The 24,200-nt window shown below is 42.7% G+C and overlaps 1 protein-coding gene across 1 annotated transcript in view; it reads left to right on the top strand.

Annotated features, from left to right (window-relative positions):
* MELLADRAFT_79817 (uncharacterized protein) overlaps positions 1 to 1,401 on the top strand; it is a gene marked incomplete at both ends in the record, with an annotated part of 2,921 nt that extends 1,520 nt beyond the window's left edge. Inside the window, one exon of the mRNA XM_007419036.1 lies at positions 64 to 1,401. Coding sequence (XP_007419098.1) covers positions 64 to 980 — 917 coding nt within the window. The remainder of the gene's footprint in view (positions 1 to 63) is intronic.
* Positions 1,402 to 24,200: the final 22,799 nt, after the last annotated feature.

Below are 24,200 nucleotides of genomic sequence, written 5' to 3'. Positions count from 1 at the left end.
ACTATTTTTTGGCTTGAGGAGTTATGAAATACGAATGATTTATTAACTGCAAATTCCTCGAAGGTGTACCACTCCTGGCGCCCAATCTTGATGGGTCACCAGAGTCAGACGAGGCAGCTTGTCCGATAGGTACCTTATGCATTGTCGACGATAAGCCACGTGAAGAATTTGGCATCGAGGAACGCAAGAAGCTTGTTTACATGGCAGAATATGCCCGGCGTGAGATCGAGAAATGGTTTCAGAGCAAACTAGCTGTTAAGGTGGAAGGACTTGAAGAAACACATAAGACCTTTGTGGAAGACATTCAAAAAGTTGAAGCCTTGGAAGAGGATTCTGAAGCACTACCATGGGAAAACGATAGTGAAGTGATTAATCATCCATACCCGCAACCTAACCAGGGACAAGGGAATTTGAGCATCCGCAGATCACCTTCTCAAGCCAATTCATTATCCAAATCTTTAACCAAATCCAAAAGCTCTTTGATTTCGAAACGCCCCAGCTTGTTTGATGATCCGACGTCAATGATTAGGCCGAGGATGCAAAAGGTCTTCGATCTAGCGACTAAGCTCATCGGCGACTCGATCAATTTCTCCTTGGTATACCTCCTCGCTGTTTCTCCACACGGTGATTCGAAGGACATGGGTCGAACAATGGTCATCTCTGGCTACAATTTACCAGCTCGGAGTCCCGATTATGATGCCGGCTTACATTTACGAGTACTTCGCACACCTGAAGGTGGATTATTATATCAAAATCCTAGCGCTCAAGAAGGTCAAGAAGCCGGTCTTACAGCAGGACATGGGTCAAATCCTTATGCATCAGCTATTCTTGTTCGAGTTGGCCCTGAGACTAACGCTGGCGGTTTCGTGATCGGCGGTTTTACCATCGACCCCAAGCGAGTCTTTGGAGGTGAAGATGTCGCGTATATGAAACGATTTGCTGGTGAATTAACTCGTTACACTAGCAAATTGAGACTTTAGCTTCATCTGATGATCTTGCTATTCATACACGATCATGGTTGTCATCACCTAATTATCATCGATATTTCTGTCCGCATCAATCATCTTTGTGAAATACCGATCCCTGCTATCTTTTTCCTCTTCTGAAGATGTAATACTGAACGTCCACTCACATCCCATTAATTTTTACTGAAAAGCTTGCTGACTTTTGGTCCTCTAAGGATATAAATGCGACTATACTTTTATCAATCGCGCGTACCCGGAATATTCATTAATTTCTCATCTCTATTTCTCTGTATTTGACTCGAATAATCTCTACTATCTCTTGCGTCTTTCTTTTCATATCAAGTACCTTTTTTCAGTTCGTCTAATGCTAATTTTGTCATAGGTATTGCACTATTCTTTAGGTCTGCGGAGTGTAATAAATTGTTTTTAATGAGTTTTGATCGGAAAAATCACACATCGTACATAACGACATTTGAGTACAAAGAGGCCTGAAGGTAAAACAAAACTAACAGACAAATGATGGTGAATTGTCATGAACGATTTATGTAAGAAATAGCGCAATGATTTCGGGGTGGAACTCCCTATCAAAGGGTTCAGCTACTTTCGTACGGAGTGAGTTGTGAAAAATCATGACTCTCTTTAGCCCCATCGTTGAACGTCACTCGCATGTCCATTACCAAATAATGCCAATTCAGGATATCTTTGAAGGCAGACGAGGACTGCATTTGAATCTTTCGCCATCGCTCATATTTTATTTACGGCGGTTTCTTGTTTTTAACGCTGGACGGCTGCGCTGCGCTGGTGTGCTGACAGCGGTGAGTTGCGGCGCACCGCAGCGTTTTCTCCCTAAAAAAGCGCACCGAAGCGGGCATCGTATTCCCAGTTGCGTTGCCGCTACACAGCGGAAAAACATTGTAAAGTTTTTGTACTACTAATGAAATTGAGATAGAAACACATTTGTTTCCTAGTTTCCACATTTATCATCCTACTTTACTTCCTGCCCCCAAAAGCCTCAATGGCTTTGTTCACCTTGCTATGCTTGTGCGCCAAGGGGCCACCTTGACATATCCAGAGTCTTGAACCTACACAGCACTCCATGGTTTGTGGCATGAGAGAGACACAATTGGATGAACAGATATCTGCTGCTGCAAATAATGTCCGTTCAATTGTCGCCAAACAAGCAAGGAGACTCATATATATAGTCTCTGGCCAGAGCAGCCAGGACTGGAAAGGCCTTGCTGTTCACCTGTGAATGAACAAGAAGGATGGGAATTTTACAAAAAAAAAACCACATATGTTCCACCAGGGAAGGATAGCTTTGTTTTTGCGTGTGTTGTCAGTGGAAGCCATTTAATTTGCTCCCTTCAGGTAGGCTGTGGCTTTGTCTACCTGGACCTCAGGCTCTTGAGCTTTGAAGAGCGGGAAGATACTATTGACTGTTGACTTCCCTGAGCTTAATGTTGTCGGGGCAGGTGTCTCCTTAGGCTTAGCCAATGCTGACAATGCAAGATCATCCTTTTGCTCATTGAAATTATCTCAAAACTAGAGAATAGGCAGGCCCTCCCGCCAGGGCCAAATGAATTTGAATAAGAACCAAACCTCAATGCTTTTGAGCTTCACTTCCAACTCTGTGGCCCATGTTCCTGCCCTGAGGCAAATGCAACTCAAGAAAAATATCCAGAACTTGCTTTGTAATTGCACAGGTGACACAGTTCAAATATTTAAGTCAAGATGTGACTGACAGTTCTTGAGGTCCTAAATCTCCTTTGAGATCTCCTTTACAGTGACTCTCGGTGTCCCATTTGTTGGTATCTCAAAGGTGTACATGGGTCTTGTCTTGGGACTCAATGTCCACAGTGTTCCCTTCTTGATGAACAGACAAATTTTCAGGTCATATTCTGTGTTCAATATGTTAGTGCAAATTCATGTCCTGAGTGATGCATACATTGACTATGTACATTCTTCAATATTGCATGAAGTATCATACATGCATAAGGCAAAAATGGAAGGAAACAAAAGAAGACAACTGAGTGAACAAAGCAATTGAAAGTGCCTCACAATTCTCAGTGCCAATTCAAGGAGATGATGAAATGCTATCAAATATTGAAACTGTGTCCAAGAGTCAGCAGACTTTTGTTAGAAAAAAACATCCAGAGACCATATTGCCGGATAGGAGAGGGTTGCTACTCCTATTTAGGAAATGAGAGCAAGGTTCATAGAGAAAACACATTTTAAGTGTTGAAGTGATTGGTGATGCAACTCCACATATTGCCTATGGATAGGAAAAACAGTGTCTCTCAAGGCTACCCACAGCTACACTTTGGTGAGCCACAAGTGGGAAGCGGAGAGATCCTGATGATTTGCCTCCCAAATTGCTGAAGCCCTGCCATTGTGGCAGGATTCAGAGATTTTGGGGATGAATCCGTATTTAAGAATATTAATGAATTTGCTGCACAGATAGTGTGTGGATGTTGAGATCCAAAGGCTTGCTCATAGAACTTGAGTCAAAAGAAAGGATTGAGGCAACTCACCATGACAGTTGTGTCACATTTTAAGACTTCCTCAAAGTATTTGTCCACTTCTGTCTGCATTGAGATGATTATTGTTAAAAGGGGATTTTCCAATTGGCAAGGTGAACCTTTGGTGTGCAGAAGATGACCATAGATCTAGTCAGTACATCACCCTTCATTATCATATGCTTGGTCAGATCTAGGAAAGGCTGCTATCATTAAGATGAGGTAACCAACAAATTACAGATCATGTTGTTCAAATAAAGAAAACAAATCAGACTTACTGCAATCTCACTGATCATTTCTTCTAGAGATTTCCAGTCACCAGGAGAGGAATAGATCTTGTGAAAATATCCATGTGGTTTTTGGGGAGACCTAGCACATTTATTCTTGCTTCTCAGACGTTCAAGGTCCAGGAGTTCTTTGAAAACCTAAGCATACAAACATATCAAACAATGAGAAAAAAGTAAATGACAACCCATAAAACTTCTTACTGACCTTTTGTCCCTGCACCAACCAATTAATCAAATCACTTGGTGTCAGCCCTGAGTACATATACATGTACCCGGAACTAACTTGTGACATTAAAAAAATTTATATGAAATTAATTACATATACATACAGTCTAGGAACAGTACACCCCCTTTGGTAATGCAAATGTGACATGTGCGACCAAATGCGCACCACCAAAAATGCGCAGTGATATTTGGTTGCACATGTGACCCAAGATCGGCATTTGGTAAACCCAAGTGCAACAAAAGGCGCACACAGATTTTTGCATATATATGCAAAAATTGTGCATATCCTTCAAAACAAAAAAAAATTGGTTTTGTTTTTGATATATGCAATTTTGTATGTGTGTGAGTTTTATCGCACTCGGTTCTCAGCCCATCACAGTGAGTTTTATGACTTGTCTTCTTTTTCTATCATCTCTTTCCCTCAACACTGACACCTCTTCCACTCTTTCTAACCATCCTCCCTTTTTTTGACTCTTCCCACCAATCTTGACTCGACTCCCTTCAATGGCCTCACTTTCCTTTTTTCACTCGATTCCAACCTTATCAACTTAAAACAACCCTCATTCCTTTACAAAATCCAGAACTCAATCACTCAAAACCAAATCATAATCAATTGAAATCAAATCATAATCAATTAATAAACAAAATCATTTAAATTATAATCTTATTCATTTGATTTGGAATCTTTCAATTTGAGAAATCATTGATTTATATCAAGACCAAGTCATATCCGATCAAAATCAAATCAAGATCATAGGGAAAAAAGTGCTGATCTGAGACATTGATGTCCTCACAACATGGCATCACTTTCAATCTCTCAGATACAAAAGATGAATTGTAATTTTAACTTTTGAATGAATTGTATAGCCAAGAATGACTCCTCCAAATTGATTTATGATTGTATCCTTCAAACTTTTTTATCATATACATAGTCTTACATCATTTCAATTCAAGAACCTCATCATTATTCTCTATCTGAAAAGATAAGAAGTCTTCTCTCTTGCAATGTGATTTGGTTGAAAGGGTTTTCATGGGGTTTTTTTGCATATGATAGAAAATTGAATTTGACAATGTCTATGAGGATGAGAAGGACAAGAATCAAGTGATTTGTACTTGATTCACTCAAGGGTATTTAATGATCAAGTCAAATGACACATATATATGCATTTTATCAAACGGTAAACAATGTTAAACTTGTCAATGATTGTATGATGCAACCTTTGACAAGTTTACCAAATGTCTTTGCATAAGGCATACATATACATACACACACGGTGAGAAGTTTTCTCACTGTGATACAAAAGTCACATATGTAACTTCATGCGACTTTTGTTACCAAAGGGGGTGGTATGTAACATGTAAAAAAGTATACAAAAACACTTATTGCATACACTTGTACACTCAAAACAACATGTAATATGTAATAAAAACATCATTTACACTTCATAACTCAGTGTCAAGAGTTAAAATGCTTATATTACATATTATACATAACTGTAACATGCATATGTAATCAAGGGTCACTGGTAATGGTCTCTTTATATGCATCAATCAGCAGTTCAAGTTCAGTGTCTATGTTCTTGCTGAAAGCAATTTGAATATTTTGAATCCATTCTGCATGTTCTAGCTCAATGGTTGAATGTTCATCCATTTTTTCATAATTGTGCTCTGTAATTAAAATTGATCAAACAAGCCACACTTTTGTAAGTATCACATCTTCTATTTTTTCAATGTACCATCTGTATCATATCAAACTATCATTTCCAAACACAGGCCACACTGGATATCTCAAGGCCAAGTTGAGTAATTCTAGGGTAGTAGTTCAGGCCACACTGGATAATTTGGGCCTCACATATTTTTAAAAAGGCTATTTGGGGAGGGCGGGTGTGATCAATACCTGAAGCGTTCCACCGCAAAAAGCGGAAGGGGAGCGCAAGGGGAGCGGTTCGCCCCACCCGCACTTCAGGAATCCCAGTGCAGCGGGTATTTGCGCCCCGCCCGCGCTCCCGTCAAAATTTTTTCAATGTAGGGGAGCGTGGATTTAGTGGGGCGGTTGATCTGGCATGTATGTAGCGGCTTATTCCCATCACATCAAGATAACCAATGTACAGTCAAACCCGCGCAAACGCATAATTTGGGTGGAAGACTTTTGCTATGCATTTTGACGGGTTATGCATTTCTGTTGTCAAATTTGGCAGTAAAAAGCATCAAGATTCTCGATTTTTTCTATGCATTATCACGGGTTATGCACCTGCGCGGGTATGCATTTGCGCGGGTTTGACTGTATGTACCATACTTGATATCATCCCTCTCCTTTCAGAAAATGCCAGATATCAGGTATTGATCTCTGAAAGGAAGCCTTTCCTTGACTGACTGACACCACCGATCTTGCCTTCACCTCAAAAACCGTAAGTCAACTTACCTATTGCAGCCTCATCTCATCTCTCACCCCAATCTTATATTAATCTTAGATAGTTCAAATATTTCGTTGTCATAACCCGTGCAGTCCATATGGTGGTTGACCTCCTCAATTTTGGTGGCTAGAAAAGTTTTGAAGAAGATGCAGGCTTGAATATTTCTCAAGTATGAGAAGCTGGAAGCAGAAAGCTCTGATGATTTGTAGCTTTTTAAAGTCATCGAACTCAAAGGTCTGTCTTTTATTCAAATGTCTGCTTCTCTTTATCCAATTTTGATTGAAATCATTCTACTTTACCTCATGATTATATCAATATTAAATCGATTGGATCATATAGGTATCAAATCGATTGGATCATATAGGTATTAAATTGATTTTAGATCAATCAACCTTGAGTTCTCATCTTATGGATTTGTTTTAGAATGGTTGTACTATTGAATTGATTTCAATTGATTTCTTATTATCTAGCTTGTTGTCTTATTTTGTAGATTGTTTTTAGAAGGGTTTCACAAATTTTTTCCAACGTACATAGTAATAAAAAAACCAAAATTTGTGAATAGTACACTCTGCCCGCTCCCAGAGCCGGAAAAACGGTGCAGCGGGGCGCAAGCGGGTCTCAAACCCGCCGTGCTCCTTTGACAATTAGCGAGTCAAAAAATTAAGCAGGGCGATAGTGTGTGGTACAAGATGTAGTGGGTGTGTATACCGTTACAAAAAAATTGTGACTTAGCGGATCGCAGCGGTGCGGTTCAGGTATTGGTGTGATATTGGAGACATGTAGGAAGGATAGAAGTTGAGATAAATAGAGTAGGGGAGGTTGTTGACAATGAGGGGTATTGAATAAAATTAGGTATTTATAGGTTACCACTTACCTGACCCTACTGGTTTATTTTCAATCTCAGACTGATCATTTCCTCCTTAATCCCTCCATTCTTTCCCCTTTGTGTCATCCTCATCTATATTCCTACCTACATCTCTATCTTCTTCCCCTATTCCCTCTTCATCACCATCATCTACATCTCCCTCTTTATTTCCCACCAAAGGTTTGTTAATTAAATGTTCAATCAATTTTTATTTAGATTAATCTATCTTATCAGGCCCTTGTCCTTCTTGAACTTCATTATTATTGTCATCTACTTGGAAACATGGCAATTACTGGTAACAACACTCTCCAATTCAAAAAGGAACTCTTGTCCAAGTGGGAAATGGAAGATTTGGGTTTGGCTCAGGTTGTAGTGGGAATTGAAATAACTCAAAACAACTCTCATTCATATTCATCGACTCAGAAACACTTTGCTGAAACTGTACTTGAGCACTTTAGTATGACTGATTTCAAGTCTGCTTTGACTCCGCTTACCCCAAACCTCAAACTCTATTGTGCATCTGACAAAGAGGTTCAAAGCTTTGCACTTCTGAAATTTAGTTGCAGAAGTGCTGTTGGTTCACTTATGTTTCTTACACAGTGTATGTCAGCTCTCAAGATCTTAAGAATAAGAACCAGAAAAACTACAATATCCAGACAAGATAAAATTAAACTATTTCACATAAAACTATTATTACTTTTGCTAAAAAGCTTGGCCCGATCGAGAAAAAATAAAAACAAATTTCACCGCAGCAGTTACAACGCAGCAGAGAGAAAAAAGTTTTAGGGTGCGCTCAAGCTCCCATCTGTTCCATCCTTTTGATTACCCCACTGCCACCAACAATTTTTCATATCCCTCAAATCCCTGTCGATGACTTCGTTTTGCTCACTAATGTAAGGAACAAGATACACTCTACTGCTTCAATTCCTCCCATTTCTCTTTTCAGTTCATTTCATTCAACTCACTGATGATCTCTAATATTGTCTCTAGGTATCCTTCTTCAATACCTACCACCACACTGTCCCGAGTTGAACGCTATTGAGTTTGCAGTATGTGTTGAAGTTTGATGTTTGAAGATCACAAGTTTCATCATCTAGGTCAAATCCAGTTGAACGGATCCGGAAGGCAGCTCATAAGATCTTTACAGCTGAATTAACGAGCTAGATTTTCTATAATAGATGAATTGTTTTCAGAGATGCTTGTCATTGTATAGGAATTGGAATCAAGAAATTATAGATAAGATTGATGTGAAAATTGAGATCGTTTCAATCTTCTTCATAGGATCACAAGCAAATCGATCGACTTGGATTTTCTCAACAAAATCAGTCTCTAGATTACATCAGAGAGCTGAGATTGTTCACAATCTTTTCCACAGGAACAAAGAAGGTCAATTGGTTTTGACTGAGCAAAACCAGTCGATCTTTGGATTTTGAATGTCTTTGAGAGAACTGAGATGATTTTTCAGCTCGTTCATAGGACCATAGACAAATTGAATGGATTTGGATGACTTATTCAAACCCCATGATTTCTTAGTTTTATTGACCTCATAAGAGATATGAGATTGTTCTCAACTCGCAATCATATGATTGTCTCATAGCAGATTCAAAGGGATCGGTCTTGATATCGTTCATAATCCATCGATGATCCTGTCAACCTCAGTTACCTTGAAAATTCACTCGCATTTCGGATATAGCTTTCATAAGGTATTCAATCTCAGACTTTTGTTATTCGGCTTGGTACTGGACAGGTTGAAGATATGTAAGGTACTAAAGCTTCAACATCATGTCTTTGTTTAATTTTTTAACAAATGCTCGTTATCAACATAGGAGGAACACTGTAGAGTTTCACACAACAGATGACTGCTTTCCTTGTCGAGCAGCGTTTTGTTTCTTGGTCATCGAGGGCCTACATCTCTTAGCATTGTTATAAAATGTAGTATCGTAGCCTTGGAAAGTCCTTTCTGAGTTGAGAAATCTTGAGGAATCCATTGCTTGGTTTGTCTGGATCGTGTGCAGTGGGTGGTGAAGATGACAGAGGGAGAGGGAGTGCAGGCAAAGCAATCGGTTTGTGAGCAGCACAAGGGGTAGTGCCAGTGGGATCTGGCGAGGTGTGGTTGTCTGAGCACCCTAAAACTTTTTTCTCTCTGCTGCGTTGTGACTGCTGCGGTGGAATTCTGGGTCTAATTCTGTTTTATTTTTTCTCTTTTGGACCAAGCTTTTTAGCAAAAGTAATATATAACATAGATTGTCTAAATACATAATAATAAATACAACTTCCAGGCCTAGTTTCAAAGTTTGTGATCTAAAGTACTGAGCACCAAATAATTACCAATGTAAAGGCAAGAAATGAAACAAATACAAATTATAGAATATAACTGTCTATCAAAGACACTTACATCTTTTTTGGACTTAATATCACTTGTATGCACATGCAATAATCCTTGCTGTTGTGAGATCTGCACTATGAAAGGTGAATGTCTTCTTGTGACACACTGTGATCATAATCAGGCATTACAAGTAGAAGACCTGGTATTAGGAACCAAGATGATTATGAAAATGACAACAGGCTAAACAGACCAACATCATACTATGACCATTGAATGCATTTTTACCTGGTAGTTTGAATCAACATCAGATGTCAAGATCCAAATCATCATCATTGAAATGAGTTGATGCGGATTGAGTATCTACACAATTTAAGAGCAGAAAGAATTTGACACCTGGACAGACAGGTGGATATGTGAGCTCTTAAATGAACTCAACAATGATAGAAAGCGGATTGAGGTCACGCTCTTACCTGCAGATGTGCAGGAATGGACAGAAGAAAAGAAATCTGAGTTATCTTGTCCCTAACGGTCATATGATTTCAAGCAGACTAATCTAAAGTAAAGCTGAAGAGAAAAAGAAATAAAAGACTAAGGAGGAAAAATTACCTGGACATACAGGTGGATATGTGAGCTCTTAAAGGAACTCAACGATGATAGAAAGTGGATTGAGGTCACGCTCTTACCTGCAGATGTGCAAGAATGGACAGAAGAAAAGAAACTATCAACAACGAGTGAGCGGAGTCCAGGTGTCACAAAAAGTAGAGACAAGAGAAAATACACACTCTGAGTTATTTCTTTCCTAACAGTGAGGAAAAAGCTCAGAGCTTGAGAGAGGACAGGTTTATAAGGCACACACAAAGGAAAAACTTCACACTTCTCAGACAACACATATTTGACTAAAGCGGTCAGGTAGTAATTAAAAAACAGCCACAACTTCCTCAAATCCCAAAAGAGAAGTGATTTACGGGATACAAAGTAGAAGCCGGGCACGTGCCCGGCTTCGTGCTCAGATTCTATTTGGCAGTAAATTCAAATTCTGGGCCCGGACTTTTGCCCAGAAAATCGAAATTTACTGCCAAAATGATTCCGGGCACAAAGCCGGGCATGTGCCCGGATTCTACTTTGTATCCTGCAATTGAACACCTTTCTGTCCTGACCCGTCTCTTGTTCTGATTCTTCTAACCGGATGAGGATATGTGATACACTTGCCATACACAACTGAGACATTCAATCAAATACCTTCCTGAAACCTTCCTACACCATTTCCCACCTTGAGCTTGAGTTACCCAACCTTTGAGCTGTGATGGACTTGACACACTACATCCCTTTTTACCACAACATTTCTTCATATGATTTCGGCTTTTTCTGCTTGGAGATTGTTTTTGAGGATCTTCCAAATATTTTCAATTGGGGTGAGATTAGGACTATTTGTTAACAAGTTGTGCTTAATTAGTGATTGTTGGTCACACCAATTGTTTGTTTTTCTACTTTCATGGACTGAAGCTTCATCCTCCATAAGTACAAGATTGGTGGTAGATTAGTGACGACGGGACTAGGAATTAATCCAGTCCATGTCACTGATCGGAAAGCTCTCCGCATGATCAGGCACTTCTGCGATCAGGCGGACTTCGCTCTGAGCGGCTCTTGTCAGCGTACAGCTGCCCTGCCGGTTTGGCCCTGAATTACCTCTTCAGGCACGACCGTGAGAAGGCTTCGTGAGTGTTTCACTCACTCCCCTCGGAAGAGATTGTGAACTCATCTCCCTTCCTTCACTTCTCTTTCGAGTGCCTCTCCTCAGATCCTTTCTCCCGCTTCAGAGGAGACTTTCCGACGGGCATTCTCCTTTTTCGAACTTCAGACCATTTATACATCATGAGAACGAGTAGAAGAAACCAAAACCTAGCTCCAGAGTTTTCTCCAGAACCGACTCCTCCACCATCAGAAGAAGAAAGAAGCTTTGAGATTGAAACTGAAGAAGAAGAAAGGATAAGAATAGAAAGAGAAGACGCTTTAGAAGATATACGATTGAGAAGAACTAAGAAGAATAAGAATGTAAGAATAAATCAAGAAGCTGAAGATGAAGTTAATTCAAATGTAGACATCAACTTAGAAACTATCGAAGATGAATTAGATGAAGAAATGATATTTAGTGATGAGAAGGAATCTGACTCAGATTCATCGATAGAAGAAGTGAAAGTCAAGAAAAGTAGTAAGTCTAATCAAAACTCATTCAAATATATCAAGCGATTATTCAATTATCAAGTAAACGTTCATTTCATCATATAATGCATTCAAAAACTTAACCACTGCTCTTCCGTAAGGAATGTGAGCTACTTTAACCCACTGCTCTTCCGGAAAGGAATGAGAGCTACATCAAGATCCACTAATAATTTAATCAACTTCCACCAATAATTTAACCACTGCTCTTCCTGATAGGAATGAGAGCTATCTGTACAACGTTCTATCCACTGCTCTTCCTCTGAATGCGAGCTGATTTCTGTTTCTTATCCTGGCTTGAATCGTAGACGTATCATTAGATATCGCGAAGATGGCGTTAGCTATGGGGAATACTAAAATCGTCGAACAATTTCTGAAGTCACTAGAAAATGAACACGAAAAGGACGAAACACCTTCAGAAAATAACATAGATACTATTTATAATAATAGTGGAAAGGTTTCTAACTCAGGTTTACGTGGTTTCAGCAAGTATTGGAACGATCATTTAAAGAAATTAGATTTAAATTTCAAATTAACAATTTTTAATGACCGCTGGATAGAACTAGACCATATGGTAGAAGGGAGTAACACCTCGAAAAAGAAGGACAAACCTACAGGTTTAATTCCGAAGAGCGAGTGGTGGATGTCTTATGCAGATTGGACACGAGCTAAGACGGTCATGTTGAAGTACCTAAGACAAACTTATTTTCACATTAAGTTTGCAAATGAGTGAGTTCCAAAAGCAAAATCTATCATATCTGAGACCCGTTCTGATGAGTGACTCATCTGTTAGCCTTGAAAAGCATTTCGATTATGTTGAAAGCCTCGGTCTGCGACACGGATGGATCACAGCTTTCAGATATGATATACTTGTAAGAACAGATGTGATGTGTAACAGAATCGATGGTGCTCCAGGCGATCCTAAAATTCCTAGGGAATTGTTTCTGGAAGAAGCCAAAGCGAGGACAGACTTGTTGAGAGATGGAAGGATAATTCTGTTAGACAATCGTGAGCAAGTAAATTTAAATTGCGTGTAACAAAATCTAACGATTGTGCTTTCTTACAGCATACGCCAAAGGTAATTTGCGTGAACGATTTAATCCAATCACAGGTAGACAGTATCCTGAAGGAATCAATCATGATTCTGTAGAAGGGGTGATAGATGAAAGCGAAGACAATAGTAAAAATAAAAATATTTATGCGAATAACCAGAACGCTTACTCCAACAATAACTTTTTGAAACCTCCTCAACTTCAAAGAAATGATTCATTTAGAAGAAACGACAACACCCAACAAAACTTTCAACATAACAGGCGGAACAATAGAAACAAAGCTTTTGGACGAGACAGATCGCCATCTCCTTATCAAAGGAACGATGTAAAAGAAAAATTTGTAAATAACAACAAAGGCAAACAAGTCGATAGATCACAGGTTTATAGAGATGAAGAGCCAAAGCAGTCTACGTCGAAAGATAAAGCGTAAGCATACCTTGAATGTTATGTGTTATCCTTGTCATTATTTTTGTTGTACTTTGTCATAAAGTTGTGTAGAGATTGTTATAGTAATTGAAATCATGATGTTGCGGTTTGTCACAGTGAAATAGTACCATTCCTGCCGAGCACTAGTCATCACGTGAGAACGACTTGGCCATCAGTTGTCAAGTGCAACATGAAAATAGATGTTTGGAGAGAACAGTTATCGAAGTTCGATCTAATGGAAGACTTTGGTTACCTGTTAGAAGGTTTCAAAGAAGGATTCCATCAAGGAATACCATCTCATAAGCTAAAAGATTGGGATTTTTATTGCCCTCCGAATCACAATTCAGCTCAAAACGCAAGAAAGAAAATTGAAGATAATATTTTGAAAGAAGTAACAGCTGGTAGAATGTGCGGCCCTTTTAGTAAAGAGGAAGTTTATAAAAATTTAGGGTTCTTTAGAACCAATCCTCTAGGCGCCGTAGAGAACGGGGATGGAACATTGTAAGGGTTACATGGGACTACAGCATGGGTTATGACAGGGTAGCATTATTACTTGTACTTTCACCCTAGCTCCACGAAGAGATTCTTCTTCACCGATACATTTCGGCTGGAGCTAGGTGAGTGATCAACACAAATTCTCTTATTTCTCTTCTTATCACTTTTCTTCTTTATCATAGTTAGTAGCAGAGTCTGATGACCGATACATTTCGGCTGGAGCTAGTTCTAGGGACTTTTTGGAATAGATAGCGGGGTTTTTTGATTACTTTTGGAGCTTTGCTCCTGTGCCAATTGCCAATCTCCCACCCTTAGTGAAGACTTCTATAGAAGTCTTACACTTATTTTAATCAAAAAACTTGTCGATCATCCATAATCACTTCTAAAACAATCACCCGTCAAAATTCAAACTCTATTTTTCTATTCTGTTCTTTTTTCCCTTTTTCTTCTTGACACCCTCTCGACATTCGGACCACCTGACAACCGCGAGACCTTTGACACCCTGACACCCCATGCACGTATGGGATTCGACTTACCTGCCAACTTTATTTCCGACCCAGAAAGCCTTTTTAGACGTCTTCGACAACAACCACCAGCGACAGAAACCCCTCCGGCACCAGCACCTCCTAGATTCAACTATAGACCTGAAGCGGGGGACGAGACCAATATCATACCGTATAGTTTGGCAGCGTCGACTTCAAAAGCCTCGACCGGAACTTCAGATCAAGACTATCACGACTCCACCTTAACTACAGATCGCACCATTGTCAAGGACTACTTCGACGCTGCGTTAGCTCAGTCTACACCACATCCTCCGGGCCTTTTCGTTTTGACACCACCACCAATGGCCGATCAATTCTTATCTGACAAAGGAAAAGAACGCAGTGAGGCTATGGAAGACAAGGACGCCCTGATAGCACGTCTGCTCGCCGAGAACTCAGCCTTGAGATCTGACAGAGACCGGATCAATTCACTTGAACAATCGATGAATCAATTGATGTCCACCATACGATCCTCAGACAATCGCAGTCCAGGTAGTGGTATCTCTCCTGGCACAGCCCGATCGACGAACATTTTTTCGCGTTTCCGTTCCCCGGGTACTCCGACACCAGCCACTTCGAGGAACCTACCTACTGTACCAGAAGAGAGTCGAGTGCCAGCTTCGACACCACCACCGTCGACGAATGTACAGGAACAAAACCAAGAGTACATACCGCAGACGGTGCACAGACCGCCAGCCATCGTGACAGGACCTGACGCGTATGGTGCTTGGCCACGTCATGCTAGTGAGGGAGGCATCGGATCACCCCAACGACCATCAATTGTGGAAGCCATCAATCCTGAACTATTTCAGCGACAGCATTTAGTCCAACACGTCGACAAGCCGGTTCGAGCCTGCGAAATCAAACTGACTGAGGCGCCAAAATTCACTGGCCCGATAGAAGACCCGGCAGCATTTTTCAACTGGAAACGACTCGTGGAGCAATTCTTCAAACTGAAACGGCTTGATGATGCGAGTGAACGGCTGACTGTACTTGGATCAATCGTCATAGAGGCACGTGCAGGCAACTGGTTGAGAAGCTGTGAAGACGAGCTTAGTAATCTCTCCTGGAACGAAATCATGCAAGCGATGGCTCGTGCGACGCTTCCCTCGGGTTGGCTGTTAGAATCGGAGAAGGGGGTCCGTCAACTTAAAATGAAACCGAATGAAGATTTCAAAATGTATGCGGGCCGTGCTAGAGACTTATTTACATTAATTGAAGCACACACCTCTCTCAATCTCAAGAACCTAGCCGAATACGTCGTATGGGGAGCGCCAGAGGTCTTTCAAAGATGGATTACTGATCGAGGGTTACTTCGAGTCGATCATTTCTCTTGGCTTGAGTTCGTAACGGCAGCCGCAGACATATGGAGCTTACTACAATCGAGTCATTTGTTACCGGTACAAGGAAGTCGTCAATCATCCAGCTATGGTCACAACAACAGAAACATACCTACACATTCAAACATGACAAGTGGCAACGACAACCGTACTGCCGAACAACGAGCTGACTATGCCTGGCACTTCCACCAATATTTACGTCATCTTGGGATCTGCTCCTCCTGTCGAACAAAGTGCGGTAATCCTAACTGTCAAGGACCTATTCGAGGGCCGTATATCACCTTACCACCGCTAAGTGTCTTCAATCCGGGACCACGCCCTGCACGTCGTAACAACGCGAATCATTCTGCGCAAACGGCACCGGCAGGAGCACCAGTAACGAAACCAGCCGGCCGACCTCCTCCTAGTGTAGCGGTGAAAGCCCTTGAAGAACGCCGAGAAGATGAAGAGTCCTTAGCATTATTTACCAAAGAAATTGAAAGATACGAAGAGGCGGATAAAGTTTTGATTGCTCACATGGCAGAGGAAAAAAACTCAATGTGTGTAGAAACTCAAACTCGGACCAAGTCTATCATCTTGAATCTTGTGATTAACGGAACTCATGTTCGTGCGTTAATTGACTCCGCAGCCGAAACCAACCTGATGTCCGAAGCAACAACAAAGAAGGCACGAATCCCACGTAGACGACTGGCAGCACCAATTGAGGTGAGTCTCGCCATCTCTACAAGCAACAAGCCCTACGTCATCACGGAGTTCTCGTTTGCTAATGTCAGTTCTGCAAATCCCAAACTTCGATTCGGATCAACTTTCTTTAAAATTGCACCTTTAGGCAATGGCTACGATGTTATTTTGGGAACACCGTTTTTGGAAAAGTTTCATCTCGATGTGTCTCTTCACGACCGAACGGTCACGCATGTACCTACTAAGACCATTCTGTTAGAAGAATCGAGAAAGTCTGAAATTGATCAAACAATACGCCGTGCTATGGTTTCATGTGTGATGAATAATCTTGAAAAAGTGCAAGAGAGCCGTGAGTTGTCAGAGCGAGAAGAGCAAGTTTTGTCAGAGTTTTCGGCCTTATTCCCAGACGAACTGCCAGCAGTAGAAGATGATGAAAAAGACGATTTCATTCCGCCTGAAGGGCAGAATGAGTCTTCAAAAGTTGAACACCGAATAATCCTGACCGACCCCAACGTGCAAATTAATGAACGACAATATCATTACCCGCCCAAGTATTTGTCGGCATGGAGGAAATTGATTGACCAGCATGTTAAAGCAGGACGTATTCGCAAATCAACCAGCCAATATGCTTCGCCATCGATGATAATCCCCAAAAAGGATCCAACAGCATTACCTCGGTGGGTATGCGACTACCGCACATTGAACAAGTACACTGTCAAAGACAGGTCACCGTTACCAAATGTTGATGAGGCGGTACGTTTGGTTAGCACGGGAAAAATATTTTCCATCATAGACCAAACGAATTCATTCTTTCAGACAAGGATGAGGAAAGCGGATGTTCAACTGACTGCAGTGAAAACACCTTTTGGATTGTATGAGTGGCTAGTGATGCCAATGGGACTAACAAATGGTCCGGCGACACATCAGAGTCGAGTTGAGGAAGCGTTAGGAGACATGATTGGAGTTTGTTGTGTGGTCTACATTGATGATGTAGTAGTGTTCTCAGACAGTGTGGAGGAACATGAGGAGCATGTGCGGGAAATCTTGCGTAGGTTGAAAGCTGCTAATCTTTATTGTTCACCCTCTAAGAGTAAATTGTTTCGGCGTAAGATAAATTCTCTGGGACACGAAATTAGTGCGGATGGGGTATGTCCTGATGATGCTAAGGTAGAAAAGATCTCAAAGTGGAAAACACCGTCATCTCAAAAACAACTCTTGCAATTCTTAGGTACGGTACAGTTTTTGAAGAAATTTGTTGATGGGTTGTCTCATTACGTAGGCACACTCTCGCCATTAACCAGTACGAAGAAGCAAAAGGAGGCATTCAAGTGGAGTGAGAAGGAGGACCAGGCTTTTGAAAACATCAAGCGAATAATAACAACTTTACCAGTCTTGAAGAAACTTGATTATGATTCGGGTGAGCCAATATGGTTGTTCACTGATGCAAGTGGTCATGGGTTAGGCGCTGCTTTGTTCCAAGGTCAGAAATGGGATACATCATCGCCTATAGCATATGAAAGCCGAACAATGACACCTGCAGAGAGAAATTACCCGGTTCACGAGCAAGAACTTCTGGCTGTTGTCAATGCGTTGCAAAAATGGAAGCTTTTATTATTAGGTCTCAAGATCAACGTAATGTCCGACCATCATTCCCTGACGCATTTGTTATCACAAAGAAACATCAGCCGCAGACAAGCTAGGTGGCTGGAAACCCTTTCCCAATTTGATTTAAATTTTAATTATATCAAAGGAGGCGAGAATACGGTCGCTGACGCACTCTCACGAGTTGACGAAATCGCAGTGTGTGAAATTCAAAGCAATCTCGACGAAGAAACAGTACAGAGGATCCGAAGTGGTTACACCACCGATGAGTTTTGCGTCAAATTGAAAAAGACACTACCATTACGAGAAGGATCCGAGATTCGCGAAGGACTGATGTACATCGACAACCGCTTGGTCATACCAGCTGATGAAAACCTGCGAGGGGACTTGATTGAGCAAACGCACAAAGCGCTCGGTCATCTGGGAGGACTCAAGACCATCCGGCAACTCCGAACGGAATTCTTTTGGCCAAACATGACACAAGACGTCGACAGATTTGTCAGCACCTGCGATGTTTGCCAAAGAACAAAAGCTCGGACGACTCTCCCTTCTGGACACCTTCAGTCAACAGACGTACCAACGAAGCCGATGGAGGACATCTGTTTGGATTTCATCGGACCATTCCCCAAAGTACGAGGTTATGACATGATCCTCAGCTGCACATGCCGACTGACAGGATTCATCCGAGCAATTCCGGCTTGTCAAACGGACACGGCAGCGAAGACAGCCCAACGACTCTTTGCATCATGGCTTGCGATCTTCGGCGCCCCAAAGACAATGATTGGGGACCGGGATAAACTGTGGACTTCAAATTTCTGGCGAGAATTGAATGGGTTACTTCAAATCAAGGTGAATCTAACCACCGCTTACCATCCACAGGCGGATGGACGAAGTGAAAAATCAAATAAGACCATTGTGCAAATCTTACGTCATCTTGTCACGAATCGACATGGAAGGTGGTTAGACGCTCTACCGGCAGTCGAGTACGCAGTCAACTCAGCCGTCAATGTAGCGACAGGAATCTCGCCATTCCAATTCGTACTGGGACGACAACCTCGACTATTCCCCGTCACTAAAGGAATTGAGGAAGTAAGCGGTGATGTGCAAACATGGCTGACAAAACGACAGAGCGCTTGGGCCGAATTCCGCGATCGATTATGGTCAAGCCGGATTGATCAAGCCGTGCATTACAACAGTCGGAGAAGAGCAGGTGTCACATTAGAAAAGGGAGACTGGGTATTGATTGACAGTCGCGACCGACAGCAAGCAGTAAGCGGCAAAGGACAACCCACCTCAAAACTGCGACCGCGTTACGACGGCCCTTATCAAGTAGAAGATTGTCTCAACGACGGCCGGAACTTCCGTTTACGCTTGCAAGATACCGATAAATCACACCCAGTATTCCACATTTCGAAGTTGAAGAAGTATCGTTGGGCGGAGGAGGGTAATATTAACTCAGGAGACTGAAAGTAAGTTCCTCCCATGAGTATGCACCGCCAGGGCTTCTACCCCCTTCCCCCTCGTTTCAAAAAACATTACCTCGGCCACGCGTGTGAGCACCTCTTTTGCGTTTGGTGTCTACCTTATTTTCAGTCAACAAATCAACTACGACGCAAGGCAGCAAAAAAGAAAATGACGACAGGATGGTTATGAGTATTAAATGAATTGAGTAATGATGATGAATTAGGTTTCTTTTGTTTGGTTCTTTTTTTTCTGAATAGCTTTCCTTTCTTGGGGCGAGTTATGCCAACTTTTAGTGGGGCGAGTTATGCCAATTTTTGCGTTTTCTTATTCTTTTTCTTTATTTCTGAAGTAGAGGCGTTTTTTTTAGGAAGGGAGGGATGTAAGGGTTACATGGGACTACAGCATGGGTTATGACAGGGTAGCATTATTACTTGTACTTTCACCCTAGCTCCACGAAGAGATTCTTCTTCACCGATACATTTCGGCTGGAGCTAGGTGAGTGATCAACACAAATTCTCTTATTTCTCTTCTTATCACTTTTCTTCTTTATCATAGTTAGTAGCAGAGTCTGATGACCGATACATTTCGGCTGGAGCTAGTTCTAGGGACTTTTTGGAATAGATAGCGGGGTTTTTTGATTACTTTTGGAGCTTTGCTCCTGTGCCAATTGCCAATCTCCCACCCTTAGTGAAGACTTCTATAGAAGTCTTACAAACATTTAGACCAATTCACAACATGTCTTATCCAAGATTCGACTCAAATATTCCTTCAGTAAACTCTTTCGTCAATAAAGATGAATTCGAAACAACTTGGAATGATTTCAAGCTAGTCGCGTTGTTTATCAAGAGATTGAAGGAAGACATCCAGATGGGCATCTTCGACTGGGAAGGGGCATACAGGCAAATACCCACTCACCCTTCACAGTGGCCTTACCTTGCAATAATGGATTTTGAACACCACATTTATATCGACTTGATGATCGCATTTGGTGGAGTAGCGGGCTGCGGTTCTTTCGGAGGTCCGGCCGACGGTTGGAAAGAGGTAATGAAACGCGCCTTCAAATTGCTAGAAGTCTTTAGGTGGGTAGATGACAATTTGATGATTAAGTTAAAATCAGACCCGACGACTATGATACAGATCGTAAAAGCTAGCGAAGCCTTAGGAGTGAAGACGAATGTGACAAAATACGCGGAATTTGCTGATGAGCAAAAGTTTATAGGCTTTATTTGGAATTGCGTACTCAAGACTGTTAGATTGCCTGATAAAAAGTTGTTGAAACGGAAAAAAGATATCGATAATTTCCTGTCGAAAACGACTATAACAAAGAAAGAGATGCAACGTTTCAACGGTAAATTAAGTCATTTAACACTAATACTACCCCAGCTAAAATGCTATTTAGTTGAAGGTTTTAGTTTTGTTGCAGCATGGAAATCACCTGGAAGGAGATCAATCCCTGAAGAGGTGAGGGATGATGTATTGTATTGGAAGCGCTACCTAGAAAACCTGAACCCCACGAAAATTGTCCCAGACCATATAATCAAGAACGTCGGGTGGGTCGGGGATGCGTCAACAGAATTTGGAATCGGCATAATAATAGGAAAAGCCTGGTCACAATTCCAGTGGTTGCCAGGGTGGAATTCGCCAGCTGGACGACCGAAACGAACGATAGCCTGGGCGGAGACTGTAGCAGTCCGCCTAGGCATATTAATGTTGAAAGAGTTGAAGTTGGAAACTGGTCTGGCCAGTTTTAAATTCTCCTGCCTGACCGACAACACAACGACGGAAGGTGCAGCCAGAAATCGCAAGTCACGCGACTTCTGGGTCAACCGCGAGTGGAGGATTGTACAAGATTTGTTAGTCGATCTCGACTGCGACATTAATCTGGTTAGAGTTACCTCAGCAGATAACGAGGCAGACAAGTTATCTCGCGGCCTCGATCCTTCAAAAGGAGACCAACACTTAGTCCGAATAAATATTCCAAGCGACCTCTCTGATCTCCTCTTCCAAGTTATCCCAACACCCAAATCACATCAATTATGAATACCTCAGAACGTACACTTCGAAAAGTTAGTCCCCTGGTGTCAGGGCGTCTGGACAAAGCTGGCGAGATAATGCTACGCCATGGCTGGGCGGCGTCCACGATGCGCCAATACGCGGCTTCCGTCAACAAGTACTTTCTTTTCAAATGTACATCCCAATTCTCCTTTCCAGCAAGAACAATTGATATCTACAAGTTCATTCTGTGGTGTGGCGACCCATCCAATCCCGACTCAGTAATAAATGAAACGACCAAACGATACCTAACCGGTTTACGTATGTGGCACTGTTTGCATAACGTCCCGTTCCCAACCTTGAATACCGACAGACTTTGGATCATTCTGAAAGCAAGCAAGAAACGTGAGCTAGGAGTTGTCAAAAGAAGAAGAGATGGCCTGACGCTACCCAACTTGGACTTTCTTATGACCCGCTTACGAGGGATATCGCTACCGAACGTGACCTTACGAGCGCTCTTCCTGGTGGCTTTCTGGGGTCTAGCTCGTCTCGGCGAGTTGACCTTACACGAAGATCACCCAACCATCTTTGTTCGTCGTTGCGATGTAAAATTCTCCAAAAACGACAGCTCTGCGACTATACGTTTACGCATGGCGAAAACAGCACTCCCTGGTGAAGTTCAACTGCTACGCCTCCAGAAGCAACCTAACCATTTAGACCCGGTAACAGCCTTGAGACATCTCCTCGCAGCGTCAGCCGGTCTACCATCTGATCCTCTTTTCCGTGGAATATTACCTCACGAGCCTATCCGACGGTCCACCATTTTGGCCGTACTGAAACACCATCAGCCGGCTTCTTCAAGGTGGTCTGGCCACAGCATGCGCATAGGAGGCGCGTCCCTACGCGCAAATCTGGGTTGTTCATTGTCTGCACTGAAAAGTGTCGGTCGGTGGAAATCATCGACTTACAAACGATATGTACGACGCTACCCACGTACGCTCCTAGATGACACATTGAGGCTGGCACGTCGGATTAGCACGGTGCCTAGATTACGTATGTGGCACTGTTTGCATAACGTCCCGTTCCCAACCTTGAATACCGACAGACTTCGGATCATTCTGAAAGCAAGCAAGAAACGTGAGCTAGGAGTTGTCAAAAGAAGAAGAGATGGCCTGACGCTACCCAACTTGGACTTTCTTATGACCCGCTTACGAGGGATATCGCTACCGAACGTGACCTTACGAGCGCTCTTCCTGGTGGCTTTCTGGGGTCTAGCTCGTCTCGGCGAGTTGACCTTACACGAAGATCACCCAACCATCTTCGTTCGTCGTTGCGATGTAAAATTCTCCAAAAACGACAGCTCTGCGACTGTACGTTTACGCATGGCGAAAACAGCACTCCCTGGTGAAGTTCAACTGCTACGCCTCCAGAAGCAACCTAACCATTTAGACCCGGTAACAGCCTTGAGACATCTCCTCGCAGCGTCAGCCGGTCTACCATCTGATCCTCTTTTCCGTGGAATATTACCTCACGAGCCTATCCGACGGTCCACCATTTTGGCCGTACTGAAACACCATCAGCCGGCTTCTTCAAGGTGGTCTGGCCACAGCATGCGCATAGGAGGCGCGTCCCTACGCGCAAATCTGGGTTGTTCATTGTCTGCACTGAAAAGTGTCGGTCGGTGGAAATCATCGACTTACAAACGATATGTACGACGCTACCCACGTACGCTCCTAGATGACACATTGAGGCTGGCACGTCGGATTAGCACGGTGCCTAGATAGAGCGATTTTCCCTATTCGTTGTTGTAACGCATTAGTTCTACATACCTAGTTGGTGTTTTGTTTGCAAGTATTTTATGGTTCGTCCTTGATGTGACTCGCCCTTGTCCTTTGTGAGTTGGAACCGTCTCCCCAGAGCTCAGTCCCTACGAGGACGGGTTGCGAGACCCTTCGCAGGGTCTCGGCTCTTCGATCCTTCACTCCCTGTGAGTGGGTTCGAAGGGTCTCTTGCCCGTCCCGTGGTGACTTTCTCTCTTACGTGCGCTTTCATGAGTTTGCTGAAACTCCTCTCGTAAGCGCCGAGGAGAAACTCTAGGTTCCTCCCAAAGCTCGCCTGCCTCACTCTTGCGTCAGCAGGAGCAAGGCTGGCTACCGCATTGACCTTAGAGGCAGTCACTTGAGGTTACGAGGTTAACTCGAAACCTTTTTGTCCTCTCACCATCCTCTATCCTCCCTTGGAGAGAGAAGGACATGGATGGTAGATTAGTGACGACGGGACTAGGAATTAATCCAGTCCATGTCACTGATCGGAAAGCTCTCCGCATGATCAGGCACTTCTGCGATCAGGCGGACTTCGCTCTGAGCGGCTCTTGTCAGCGTACAGCTGCCCTGCCGGTTTGGCCCTGAATTACCTCTTCAGGCACGACCGTGAGAAGGCTTCGTGAGTGTTTCACTCACTCCCCTCGGAAGAGATTGTGAACTCATCTCCCTTCCTTCACTTCTCTTTCGAGTGCCTCTCCTCAGATCCTTTCTCCCGCTTCAGAGGAGACTTTCCGACGGGCATTCTCCTTTTTCGAACCCACATCATTGCATGCCCTCCCACCCTTGGTTCGAAGGGTCTCTTGCCCGTCCCGTGGTGACTTTCTCTCTTACGTGCGCTTTCATGAGTTTGCTGAAACTCCTCTCGTAAGCCCGAGGAGAAACTCTAGGTTCCTCCCAAAGCTCGCCTGCCTCACTCTTGCGTCAGCAGGAGCAAGGCTGGCTACCGCATTGACCTTAGAGGCAGTCAC

Source organism: Melampsora larici-populina (genome assembly GCF_000204055.1).
Source record: "Melampsora larici-populina 98AG31 unplaced genomic scaffold MELLAscaffold_121, whole genome shotgun sequence".
Classification (NCBI taxonomy): Eukaryota; Fungi; Basidiomycota; class Pucciniomycetes; order Pucciniales; family Melampsoraceae; genus Melampsora; species Melampsora laricis-populina.
This window is presented reverse-complemented; position numbering and strand designations above follow the sequence as displayed.